The sequence below is a fragment of the Peromyscus maniculatus genome, chromosome 7 (genome assembly GCF_049852395.1).
Source record: "Peromyscus maniculatus bairdii isolate BWxNUB_F1_BW_parent chromosome 7, HU_Pman_BW_mat_3.1, whole genome shotgun sequence".
NCBI lineage: Eukaryota > Metazoa > Chordata > Mammalia > Rodentia > Cricetidae > Peromyscus > Peromyscus maniculatus.
The window spans coordinates 83,741,329-83,755,607 of NC_134858.1; the positions used below are offsets into that span (position 1 = coordinate 83,741,329).

Here is a 14,279-nt window from a genome sequence, read left to right on the forward strand (position 1 = left end):
CTTCAGCTGAGGAGCTATCAGTAATCAAAATATCCAGCCAATGACCTAATCCCAGATGAATCTGTCCCACTGAAGAAACATATGAAACATGAATATTAAAATTAAAAAATCAAATAAAGGCACTATGGCTCCTCTAAATACATGATAATGTATTCTAATAAGAGTAAGTTAGATGAAACCCAAAGAAAGAATTCAAAAGAATGCTTATACAATGGAGGATTCAATAAAGAGAAATAAAGAATAAAAACAATTAAGTTGAAACTATGAAAATGAAAATTTCAATAGGTCAAATAAAAAACTCAGTAGACACCCTCACCAATAGACTGATCAAGTAAGAGGCAGAATATAAAATTTTGAAGGCATGGTTACGAATTATAACACTCAGACAATGACAGATAGTATAATGAAGAGTACAAATAGAACATGCAAAACATCAATACAAGATGAAATTTATGAATCATGGACATAGAAGAAAGAGTAGTGAGTGAGTGAGTGCATGCATGCGTGCGTGTGCGTGTGCATGCATGCGTGCATGCGTGCGTGCATGTGTGTGTGTGTGTGTGTGTGTGTGAAAGCACAGGAAATATAAGTGATTAGATTATAGTAGATAATTGTCTAAATATGAAGAAGAGGTGACTGTCCAGATACAGGAGGCATTAGAATGAAAGAGACATGACCAGAAAAGAGCCTCCTTATGTCAACAGTAGAGTTAAAACAATAAGTGTGCAGAACACAGAGAAAAAGAAAGCTGCAAGAGAGGAGCAACAAGCCAAACAAAAAAGCAAACCCAGGGAAGTGACAGAAACTCTGAAAGCAAACGGCATGGAGTGATGTGTTCCAAACTCTGAAAGGCAATAGTGACCGTCCAGATTACTATATCCAACAAAACTGTTTTTCATAATTGAAAGAAAAACTAAAACATTCCAAGATAAACACAAGTTAAAGGAACTAAGGACACTGAGCCAGCACTATAGGACTACTATATACATTGACCTAAACAGATCTATGAAGCCATAAGAAAAAATAAACCACACTTTAATAGTAATCAGCAAGGGAGGATTAGGAAGGTCCCAAATATTACAGACACAGCAAAGTGGCAGGAATTAATACCCATCTTTCAATAATGTCTGCGTTAATAGTTTCAATTCTGCAATCAAAAGACACATACTAACAGACTGGATTTAAAAGCAAGGTCTCTTTGTTTGTTGTCTGTAATAAACACAAAGACAAACACAGACATAGGGTGGAAGGATGGAAAAACGTATTCTAAGCAAATGGAAGTAGAGAGCAAACAGGTTTAAACATACGAATATCTAACAAAATAGACATCAAACCAAATGCGGTCAGGAGAAATAAAGGAAGTTACTTCCCACTGAATGAGAGCATCTGGCTTCCAAGTCTTTATTGGTAAAATCAAACAATTGAGATATTGCTAAAAACATATATATATATGCATGTATAAATATATATATTTGCATGTATTTATTCTTCATTTCATTGCATATATATTATTGTTTGTAAACAAGAATGACAGCTGAACTAACCAAAAAAGAGAGGTAGAAGACCAAAATTCATAAAAAGTTAGGCCATCTGCAGTACAATGGATACAACTGGAGATCATTTTATTAGGCAAATTAAGCTAGTTTCAGAGAGACAAACATCATGTTTTCTCTCATTTTCAGTTCCAACCTACCACAGAGATTAGGATTTGGTGAGAAGCATTACTAGGCACCTTAGGTGTGAAGCAAGGGAGGGCAGTCTTCAGAGGAGGTTAAATGTACTAAAGGATAGGCCTGTAACCTGATAATTGGTCCTAGATTTTTTAGTCCCAATAATTTCTCTTTTCATAGTAACAAACTAGGACATTCAAATAAGAACATTTTTCATCTAGTTTAACTGCTAAGCTATTTCCATTGGGGAAAAATAGGGTATAACTAATTAGTTATAAAATAATAAAGTTTTGGTAGTTTGAATTGTTCTCCCAGGGTGGAGTGTTATGGAATAATCACTTTAAGTACGTAAAGATGCGTTACATTTGTTTATGTTGCACTTGTCTAACTGCATAAAATGTGTTAAATTTCTTTATGTTGTGGATTATTACTTTAACTATGTAAAAATGTGCTGTATTTATTTATGTTGTGTGGTGATATTGTGTTACCAAAATATTGTGCACTCTAATAAATGTATCTGGGGTCAGAGAACTGAACAGCCACTAGATACAGAGGCCAGAAAATAGTGGCACTCACACTTTAATCCTATCGCTTGGGAGGGAGAGATTCATCTGGATCTCTGTGAGTTTGAAGCCACACTGGAAACAGCCAGACATGGTGACTCACACCTTTAGTCCCAGGAAGTGAGCCTTTAATCCTAGGAAGTGATGGCAGAAACCAGAAAGATATATAAGGTGTGGAAACCAGGAACTAGAGCTGGGTAAGCTTTTAGACTTTTGAGCAACAGTTCAGCTGAGATCCATTTGTATAAGGACACTGAGGCTTCCAGTCTGAGGAAACAGGATCAGCTGAGGAATTGCAAGATGAGGAAGCTGTGGCTTGTTCTGCTTCTCTGATCTTCCAGCATTCACCCCAATACCTGGCTTCAGGTTTGGTTTTATTAATAAGACCTTCTAACAATTTGTGCTGCAAAGTTGCCTTTGTTTAATTATGTAAAGATGTGTTGCTGTTTCATCTTGCATGCCTAAGACGCCTGATTGGTCTAATAAAAGACTGACTAACCAATAGCTAGGCAGTAGAGGGATAGGCGAGGCTGTCAGGCAGAGAGAATAAGTAGGAGGAGGAATCTAGGCTTGGGACGAGAGAAGGAGGGAGAAAAAGAGAGATGCCCTGGGCTAGCAAATCAAGCAGCCACCAGACAGACAGACAGACAGACATGGAGGAAGCAGGGAAGTAGGCTTTACAGAATAAAAGAAAGGTAAAAGAGAGTCCTGAAATAAAATGTAGATGAAGATAAACAGGTTAAAATAAGTTATAAGAGCTGGTGGTACAAGCCTAAACTAAAGCTGAGCATTTATAAGTAATAATAAGTCTCCGTGTCATGATTTGGGGGCTAGTGGCCTGAGAAAGCCTGCTACCATGGAGAATTTCTCTAGCTCAAATGCTTGCAGCAGGCTGTCCAGCTATAGTTATCAAGGAAGATACCAGTGATGCTGTCCTTCCAGATCCTAATCAATCAAATGACATGGACTATTTTACCCAAAAGTATCACCTGTTCTAATACTCTATCATACTATAAGGTGACTCTCAAAGTAATCATAAATTACTGTGTATTTAAAAAGAAAAGAAGTGATAAATGTTTAAAGAAATAGATGTAGACAATTTAGACAGTACACAATGATGGACCACAACCATCTGTAACTCCAGTCCCAGGGGGTCCACGAGCCTCTTGTTACCTCTACAGACATCAGCCACACACAATGTGCATAGGACAAACACATGCAGGCAAAACACTCATACACATGAAACAGTAAAACAAATAAATGTAAATATATATGTGTGTGTGTGTGTGTGTGCTTTAAGTCATTTCTCCAGATAACACAATAAGACCCACAATTCCCCACTCAATGCAATGACATCACAGAATCTCACAGAGCCAAACAACACTTTAAAATATTCTTCAGGGGGAATGAAGAAAGAACAATTTTTTTAATTGATATATCCTGTTTTCTAAGGCTCAAAACTAAACCAGTACATTCTATGTTTTTGCCTAATTAAAATAAAAAGGAAAGCAAATTCTGACTAAATATAAACTAATTAATCATAACACTATTTTCTTTGAACATTTCTATAATTATAATTTATGAGATAGTAATACACATAGGTTAAAATGATTTGCTCCTTTAATAGAACCTAGACTTCCATTACTTGGAATCTTTAAATGTTTCTGATCTTTTTCCAGGGATCTGAAATAGTTTTTGATGGACATTTTAAAAGGGATGCTTTACAGGGTGGCTTGAGGGGTCGGAGAGATGGCTTAGTGCTGCCCTGACCAAGGAAACAGGTTTGGTTCATAGTACTCACATGGTAACCCACGACTCTCTGTAACTCCAGTTCTAGAGGATTCAAAGGCCTCTTCCGAACTCTGTGAGCAAAAGGCACTCACATGGTACACATACATATATGCGGGCAAAATGTTAAAATAAATAAATAACTCAAAAAAAAAGAAAACTAAAATGGCAATTGATAGCATCTTAATGTTCTTTCATCTCTTGGAGTCCATAATCTAAATTTTTAATATTTAAAATTTACTGATTGCTAAAGTAATCTAGACTTTAAAGACTTGGGTAATGTTCTCAGATAATGTTCAAAAGAACAGATTCAATATAAATACTTGTCTTTATGTCCTTTAAATAGTCACAAAGAGAAACATTAATGAAGTCTCATTAGACAAATCATTTAACTGTACAACATATAGTAGAACTCCAAGTTTTGGTCCCAGAAGGAATAACTTAATGGATATTGAAAGTGTGACTTTATAGTTTTTTCAAAGACATATGTATTAGGTCTTTGAAAAATGAATTCAGTATGCATTTATCTGACATACGGAATTGTGGAAACTTGACCTTGCTTTAATTTAAATTGGAATTATGAAATCTTGACCTTACTCTAATTTAAATTTTTATAGTCTTGGTTTTGTGTCTGAAATCTTTCTAATTTCTACAGATGTTGCCAGCATGTCACTGGGGCCCTCCCCACTCCCTCCTGATGACACATACCTCAACGAGATTCTTAATGACACCCTCAAAGACATCCAGAAGCCCACAACAGTAAGAAGTTCTGAGTTGGCAGTTTTTCATGCACATGTCTTGTCTTGTCTTTTTTGTTATTTTTTTTCTCCTGTCTATGTGTATGTGCTGTGTATACATATGTGTATGCATGTTCACATGTATATTGGCACATGTGTGCTAGGATTATAGGCAGGTTTTCATTCACCCTTGGCTTTTCCTTGGATTCTGGGGATCACAGCCTCAGTCTTGTACAGTAAGCACTTACCAGCTGAGTCATGTCTCCAGCCCTTGGTTTGTTTTCTTCAGTAAAATAGGGACTGTGTTTGCATTACACTGCAATCTCGGTGACTTTAGTCTATTCACTATTCTTTTTTATTTATTTTTATTTTATGTGCATTAGTGTGTTGCCTGCATGTATGTCTGTATGAGTGTGTCAGATTTTGGAGTTACAGACAGTTGTTAACTTCCATGTGGATGCTGGGAATTGAACCAGTATCCTCTGGAAGAGTAGTCAGTGCTCTTAACCACTGAGCCATCTCTCCAGACCCTCTATTCACTCTTCTTACGTCATTCTAAGGACTGAGGAAATAATAGCTTGAGGATTAGGATAAAATAGAAGGAATTGCAAGAAGCAAGCAGAAACCCTTCTCCCCAGTACACAACATATACTTCTGTGTATTAGTGCTCCCCAAGTATTAAACTCAATCAGTCGATCACAACCAATTCACTCACTCTCCACTAAAAGATAAGCCTTGTTGGCAGCATTACTCTGACACGTGCCACAACCAAATGTATCAAATCCTCCACACTGAACCAGGGAAAAATAGAAGCAGTGATCTACAGCTAAGACACACACTAGCGACCATGTGGACGGGTGCAGCTGTGTTTAGAATGTCACTGAACAGAAGCTTTGGTCCAGGCGGTGCTGAAGCAGAGGAACGTTGCCCTCATTGCTCCCGAGAAATGGAGTTGGCTGTGCAGAGAATGACAAGCCAGAACTCCCCATCCTTCCACTGTTCCTGCAGCCATGCCTCCTCTCCCCCAGAATCTTTGAGGGGTTCTTTTCCCTGTCCCATCTTTTCAAATTCCCTCCAAGGCAAGGTGAGGGCAAAAAATTCCATCTTCCCAGCTCTGCATGAGAAATCCTGATGAGCACCCTGCTGCCTACTCTATGTGCCCTTCAGGCAAGATGGCAGCAGGTACAGCTGAACTATTGCTGCGAACAAGGAATAAAAATAATGTGTTTTTCTGAAAAATTTTGCCTCACCAACAGACAAAGTGCTATTGGAATAAAACAGTATTTTATAGTTCAAAATATTTAGCATAAAATTTATAGGATGGCTAGTCTTTCTTCCCTCTTTCTTCACATTGCCTGTGTCCCATTTCCTTTAATATCTGGCGTAGGGACCTTGCTCTGTGTAAATATTCCTTCACATTTCATGTGACATCTGCCATATCCTTGGTGAGCAGCCTCTACCATTTGTATCTATGGCCCCTTCTTTCCCTCAGCAATTATTTTACTGAAGTACATTGATGTGCCAAGACTAGAGATGTATATCCAATATCTCAAGAGAAGCAAGAGAAGCTCCTGAACCAAGGAACATATATGCAATTATATATGACAGAATACTCTGAGTGCTGTGATTAAAGGTGGCAGGATGAAAGACCGGGACGAAATGATAAGCCAGGACAGGCTGCAGGAGGTACATTCCTTAGACGTGCATACTCACTAAGTTTTATGCATAAATAGCCCCGTGGTTTTGCTTCAGGGGATTTTTGTACAGTAGAGAATTGTGTGGACCAACAAGACTTGCAGATAGAAAGAGGACAACAGGCAAGTACAGGAGTCAGTGCCAAACAAGAGGCTGAAATGCCAATCAGTGGCACTGGCGTTCAGGGGAGACAAAGACTTCTAGACTCCAGACAGAGGAAATGATATTTCAGAAAAAACATAGAATGAATAAAATGCATATGAGAGAAGGGGGGAGGGAAGGGATACTATTGCTGGAGGTGGGGGCATTTTTAGAAGACTCTCCAGGAGGAGAGAAGCAGAAGAATGTGGCCTTTTATTAATCTAGCAAACAGAGCTGCAGAGTGAAAAATGAACATTTTCAAGCAGATTAGAATAAGACTCTGGGAAACACTAAATGTGCAGAAAAAAAGAGTCTAGGTTTTAACCACAAGTAATGGGGAGTCCCTAGTAAAAGGTACTAAGTGAGAGGCATTTAAAATCCATGTTTTCACGTGTGGACTCTAAATAGAACAATCCCTCCCGAGTCCAGAGAATGTGAACACTGAACCAAAGGGCCCCGATTCCAGCCAAGCCTGAGAAATCATCTCCAGTCCACATAGAATGTGGACTGCAATAAATGAAACTACATTGTGTACTTCAAAGTTGCTAGGAGAATAGATTTTAACATTTTCAACATACACACAAAGAGATGTTTTTGAATTTGAGGTACTGAATATGTTAGTGAGCCTGACACAATCGGTCCAGATCATAAACACATATCAAAACACCACATTGTACCCTATAAGTGTAGACAATTATCATGTGCAATTTTAAAAGTATGTTGAAGCTGGATGATGGTATTGGAAGGATGGACATAGGCAGGAGGATCAAGGGTTCAAAGCCAGACTTAACTCTATAGCAAGTTTAGGAATAGCTTGGGCAACAATGAGACTCTGACTCAAAACAAGTAAATAAATAAAATTTGAAGACTGCCTCAAATTCAAGGCCAGCCTGGACTACAGATTGAGACCCTGTCTCAAATGAGTACATAAATAACCAATCCAATGGAGTTCCAGTAGTGCCTTACTCTGTCTCTCACTAAAAATCAGAAGCAACTCATTATTAACAGTATAAGAATGATAAGTGGCACTGGTTACTGGCGCTGGTTACCACATGGAAAGGTCACGGCCACGGCAAAACCTAGTATCAGTATCAGAGCTTTATTAGTAGGAAGAAGGGTTGAGGGGAACAAGAGAACCAGGCCTCAGGAAGGAGCACGTGCAGAAAGAGAGAGAAAGATGGTGGGAGGAAGAGAGAACAGAACACAGAGAGGGAGTGGGGTCTAAGTCATGGCTCTTTAAGGCGCAGGTGAGCTTATGGAGCTACACCACTCATGCAAAGATTGTGTGACCACTCCAGGCACATGTAATCATCAGTGCACACTGAAGACATAAGACGCATGAACTCTTGTCTAGCTCCTGAACGGCGCATGTGCGATCATGCAGCTGGAGAGCAGCAGAGTCCTAACAAACAGGACTTCTATTCTGAAACCACTTGATTCCAAAACAATCAAGTCCAATTCTTGATGCAGTAGCAACATATATTATTTAATATAACAGATTGTGTGTGGTTTACATTAATAGAGGCCCTTTTTCTTTTAACCTAGCAAAGTAAAACAGAACCCATTCATGTGTCTGAAATCTCACCAGAGGAGAAGGTGGAGTTCAGCATCTCTCTGCCAAATCACAGGTTCAAGGCAGAGCTCACCAACTCTGGGTCCCCATATTACCAGGATCTGGAGAGACAGTCCCAGCTACAGGTGAGTGGATCCAGCCTGCACACCCACACCCAAAGTCATGGCACTGTCTGGGAGCCAACAGAATGTTATACATCCTTTGGCTATTAGCTCCAACTTTTTGTGACCAGGTGTCCATTGTTAACCACTAAAAAGAAAACTAACAAACATTAAGTTCGAAAATATTAGAACAATTATGTAGTCCAGCTTTTCCATTGGTCAATGTTATTTATGTTTAAATTATCTTTAATTTTTAGTAAGTTTTTCATTTATTTAGTTAAAAGCCACAAATATTCTACATATGTAAATTGTCATTATGGTAATGACTCATAAGTATACACTTTTCCAAAAATTCATCAAGGTGTATATTAAATGATTTCATCTTTTTATATGTCGATTATATATCAGTAAAACTGATTAAAATTTTAGAAGATTAAAATAAAATGATCACCTACACACTAGTTGGAGAATCTAATGGACTTAAATGTAAATTTTCAATTCATAATATTATATCCCTATTAATATTTCCACTTCTGCAATTTGAAAGAAATCTATGTTTACCACTACATTACTAATGCTATCTTTGCAATTTGCTGCAATTTAAATACATGATGTTAAGTAAACATAATTATAGTGTTTATTCATCAACTGCCAGAGCAGAAGCTCACCCAAGATAACTTCTCTATCTTTGAACATTATTATATCTCTTTGTCTTTGGCTGAATTCACATGTTCTTTAACTCTCTGCAGGATAAATCCAATTAAGTTGTTGAATATAGCCTATGGATGCTGTGAGTGGCGTGGGAAAGGGGGAAAAAGAGACAGGAAGAGTTGTAGACATGATCAGGGCTGCTACAAAAGTGTGCACCAGGTATAGTGAGTCCATCACAGAGAGGCACCAAACCCATAATGGTGCATGGAATTTTCTGTGATAGAATGCCTAGAGAGAGACATGTGGAAGGGCCATAGTTTAATATTAGTGTTCTCTGAACTGAAACATTCCCTCCAGGAGGAATGGAGAGACCCATGAGATTCTGGAAGTAAACATCACACTTCTGGGTATGCCAAAAGGAGTAAGATTATCAAAGTCTCTTCCTGGAGTGATAAACGACTATAGGGGAGGGGAACCTGACCAGTGGGGACCAGAGAGTAAATTCCTAGACCAGTAAAGCTACCTGCAAGTCCTGCAGAGAGCTCTAGGGACGCAGCTCTCTTGAGTCATTGCTAGTGTTGGGGTGGACTTTTTGGTGATGCAGCTGCATTTGAGTTTTCTCTGGTCCTGAAAACAGCCCTTCACACACACTGCTGTACGTAACCCCAATAAAACACCACTGGTTCACAATGTTGGACTTTGTTAGAACCATTCCTTTAGCCTGTGTGTGTTCCCTTCATGGAGTGAAAAGATGTGTATGTGTTAAGTCATCTAAACCAAGAAGGCAGCATGAGTGAATACTAAAAATGAGGGAAAATTGAAAACAGTTTGTATTTCTGTCAATTAAAGTGAGAGAGTGTTATGCCCAGATCATGGGGACCCCCAAAAGACCACCACAGAGACTGAATCCCATATGTAAAAGTGAAGAGCATTTATTTTCAGGCTCAGAGCTTTGACTCTGTCCCACAAAGCAGTGAGAGCAGAGAGCCCCCAGCCCAGGCAGGTATAGGAATGTTTGGAATGTCAGACATTTCTCCTTAGATGCAGGCCTCCCTGGGTGGGGTCAACTTATGGCTTTTCCTAGGTCCAGGAATTGCCTGCCGGAAGCTGTATCTGGGCTTCTAAGCCTGTCATGGCAGCTGTGAGGTCAAGCTGTTTTGCACCCCCTTCCAACAAGAGGTGATAATGAAGGGGTATAAGACAAGTCTGAAAGGACGGCCAGGTTTTATCATGGTGTCCAGATCTTCTGAAGATGTCCTAAAGGTATAAGGATTTGTTAGAAATAATGTTTTAAATACCAAATGGAACAGGTAACAAACTCTTCATTAGTTCATCCTGCTTACTAACCCAGGTCTAAGCACAGGTGTGTGGTTCATGAACACTGTGGAATCCTTGGCTTTCACATTTATAGAAATGATCCTTTGTATTTAATTGACTTGCTGCAGATGATGAGAGGGGTTGGACGTAAAGGAGGTTTTATGAATACATCTCTGTAGGTGAGAGGTATGTAGTGAATTCTCAAGCAATGAGGAAAAGATGCCCTTTGCTACCTGGCCATGCTGGGAAATGTTCAAGTGTATCCAGACTATCCATAAATGTGGTTTCTAAATATGAAACCTTGTATTCCTTCTTTTTTTTAAGCTACCTTTATAAAAGTTACTACCACATGAAAGAAAACAGTCAACACTCTCAAGGAGAAGTTTAGATCTTGCTGAGGCTGAGAGAAATTGGCCACAGACTCTTATCTGACTTGTTAACATTATGAACAAACACATAAAGGAGCATAATAGAGAGTATTATAAGACTCTGTCTAACCCTAACCAAACCATAAACTTAACCCAAGCCCAAACCTTAACCCTAACCCTAACCCAACCCCTAACCCACTGTTCATCATGGAAGGAAGTCAGGACAGGAACTCAAGTCTGGCAGGAATCTGGAGGCAGGAGCTGATGCAGAAGCCACTGAGGAATGCTGCTTAGTGTTTTGCTCCTTATGGCTTGCTCAGCCTGCTTTCCTGTAGAACCCAGGAACAGCAACCCAGGGATGGTACCTTCCACAATGAGCTGGGCCCTCCCCCGTCAGCCATGAGTTAGGAAAATACCCCCACAAGTTTGCCTACAGCCCAGTCTTATGGAGACATTTTCTCTATTGAGGCTCCTTCCTCTGACAACTCTAGCTTGTGCCATTGATATAAAACTAGACAGTATAATACATATCATTTCCCCTTTAATGTGTGAGGAAACTGAAGCACAAAGAGGCAAATGGACATCCCCAGCAGGCAAAGTCATTACCTGGCAAAGAGAAGATTCCAACCCAGTGCTAGGGTCAGCAAGAAGTCCCAAAAAGACCACCAATCATGACGCAATCAACAAGAGTGTTTATTATACCACTGTTGTGCCCGTATCACCAGACTCCCTAGCAAGACCACCAGAGAGCTGTTATCCAATACAAAACACACAGGTGTTTATTGATAACAAGCAAACCTGGGCTTGGTCCAAATCCAACACTTCGACATGATGGATGGAGGAGGACAGCCCTGAGAGCTCAGAATGAGGGGTTTTTAAAGGGAAAAACAGCTAATAGTGTGGTATATCATAGGGTTGGGTGAGGTTATGTAACCTTTGAATTCACTGGTGGGGGTCAGGAGGAATTTTTCAACAAGGGTTATCAGTAGGACATTTGGAACGCTCAGATGTTGTTTATCAGGATTGTTTTATGCGAGTGGGCTGCCATGGATGCTGCCCGGCCTAGCATGTACTGACTATGGGGAATGACTCAGTGGCCCAGGCTCTGTCCTTGACTCATGCTACTGCAAGGACTATGTCTTTTGTTCATGACCCTCCCAGAAACTGCTGGCTCAAGTCTCAGGAAACTGAAATTGAGACCTGATCTCTGTGAGAAGACTGAGCAGCCTTTTATGGTGTCTGCTTGGTCCTTTCACCACATGCATGTGGGGTTGCTCACCTATCCAAAATGGCAATGATCTTGAGAGGGATGTGTGGGTTCCTTTTAAGCACAGCTAAGGGGAGTTCATAGGGCAACTACGTCATTTGATATGATTGGCTTAAGCAAGTGGCAATCATATTAGCACATTCTAATTGGCCAGGGCTAGTTAGGGGCTGATTAGGGCTACAGCTCTTCCATTTGGGGGCAGGCATGAACAATTCCCAGGCTTTGTCATAATTTGGTTATTACCTGACTTGGGGGGGGGGGGGGATTGGTCCAGGCCTAGTACATTTGAGAACTGAGGCCTAGTTCTTAAGTGAGTTATTAGAGGGCTGTCATGATATGTGCCTGGCCCCCTCACCCAGGTAGTCAAGCTTTGCTCCTTCTTTGCTACCACAATGCTTCCTAGCTTTCTCAATGAATGTTTATGGGAAAAGGATAACTGTAACATCAAGTCGCCCTCTTGCCCCCCGAAAAGCTTACTAACAAAGCAGTCTCTGTCTTGTCCAACTTTACTCCAAAGAGTAAAACATCACCACTGCTGACTCTTTCTGCAAAGTCTACCATTACCTAAGGCACAGTCCTCTGTCTCTCCTGTCCCCTCACTGGCTCCTGCGCAGGACCACTCCAAGGCCTGTCTTAGGAAGCCAATCCATGCACTCCACCCATAGCCTGTATTAGCAGTCATTTGAGCCTAATCAGGAATTAATGGACAGTGCTTTGCAGTGATTTAATTTCCACAATAAAGCTAATGAGCAATTGAATACAAATGTCAAAAGGAATCACTTGATTGTTGTCTCAATGCTTTCTCCCGTGCAGACACTCTGTAGAACTCAGCTGTGGCTGCCTTTTTATAGCCTGTTAACATACATTCTGGCAGAATCAGGGAGACCCCTGTGCACTCGGGATTATTAATAAGGTTAAGTGGGCACTTAATTAGCAGTTTAGTGGCTAGTGCTTCATGATTGGAAGGTCCCCACTAGATTACTTAGCAGAATTAACCGGAGGCTTTTGTCATCATGTCCCTAGACACCATCTACACCCTCCGATGCAAAGCTGATTCTTAATCAAGCTCAGACAGGGTTCACAGAGAGGCCACGGACACAAACAAAAAATCTACATTAAATCCTGTGTTGTGGAGCACTCCAGGAGGGGAGGGAAGACAGCCCTCCCACTCCTGAGCACTGCAAGGGCAGCTTCCATGGAGGCGCTTCCCTGCTTCACTAACTGTTTGCACAATAGACTAGGGTCTCTGTAAAGAGACTACTTCAGAATCATTGTGCCTCGCTCCAAACACTGCTGCACACACTTGACCTTCACACCCCAAATTCACCGTGGTCCCAAAGCTGCTCCCACAGGATAGCAGTTCAGCCCTGAAGGACCACTCCTGTGGGCTTCCAAATAAGGCCCAGCTCTGCAGAACCTGGCTTCTCCTTTCCCCTGATTCGTCTCTCTTCAGTTCATTACAGAGTAGGGGAGAGGCACACAAACTTATTTCCCCAGGCCTCCTTCCCCCACATCACAGTGGGAACCCTCCATCTGCCTTTCCCCACTGAGTCTTTAAAAAAAAAAATGTCTAAAAGCTGAGTCTGCCCTTGGAGAATCCATGCTTGGAGTCAGAGTGAGGTGGGGAGGATTGAGATTCTCAGCAAGCTAGTAACCCAGGTGGAAAAGTAAAAAACTAATAATAATAATAATAATAATAATAATAATAAATTATAAAAGTTACTGATTGTCTGTCAGGCATGTGTTACTGTTTTCTCATTTCTTACTGGTACCCTGTGGCATGGGTACCATTGTCCTATTTTGATCAAAAGACCATGATTCAAATGAAGCAATAAACTCAGGAGTTTTCAACTAGAAAGTAATAGCTCCAATATTTAAACCCAGCCCGCCCTGCACAGTATCCTCTTATCACTCAGACTAAGCTGCTTTCATCACCAGAGTTCCTATAGGTTCAGGAAATGAAAACTATTTTTAATATTGGCACAAGAAAATATAATTAGAAGGTAAATCAGTCTGCTGGAAGAAAAAAATTTCCATGATGCAGCCCAAAGCCCCAGAGGAGATTGGGGATTATCTCTCTGTGCATCACTGCTACAGTCCTTGGCGCTGGAGATGCAGAGTGGAGGTGACTTTAGATACAGTGACAAAGCAGTGGCATGTTGATGAGTTTAGAGAATGAAGAGATGAACTCAACTCATCAAGCAGTATTGTTAAATTCCTTCTGTGTGTGGATGGCACTCCAGTGGATTCTAAGAGCAAGGGAGCTAAAGCTGAAAAAAGAGGACTCCATCCCTAGTCCAAAGAGCATGCACCTCTTAGAACTCGGATGGCATACTTGAGAGATGTGGCCTGGCAGAGAGAAGAAATACTCCAAATTGCATCTGAGTTTGGAACTCTCACTTTTCAGT

At 40.5% G+C, this 14,279-nt stretch overlaps 1 protein-coding gene across 1 annotated transcript in view; it reads left to right on the forward strand.

Annotated features, from left to right (window-relative positions):
- The window catches only part of Impg1 (interphotoreceptor matrix proteoglycan 1), a 125,868-nt gene that overhangs the window by 36,821 nt on the left and 74,768 nt on the right, over positions 1 to 14,279 (forward strand). The window contains exons 6-7 of the mRNA XM_076575593.1: positions 4,677 to 4,816; positions 8,188 to 8,292. Of these exons, the coding sequence (XP_076431708.1) occupies positions 4,677 to 4,816; positions 8,188 to 8,292 (245 nt within the window). The remainder of the gene's footprint in view (positions 1 to 4,676; positions 4,817 to 8,187; positions 8,293 to 14,279) is intronic.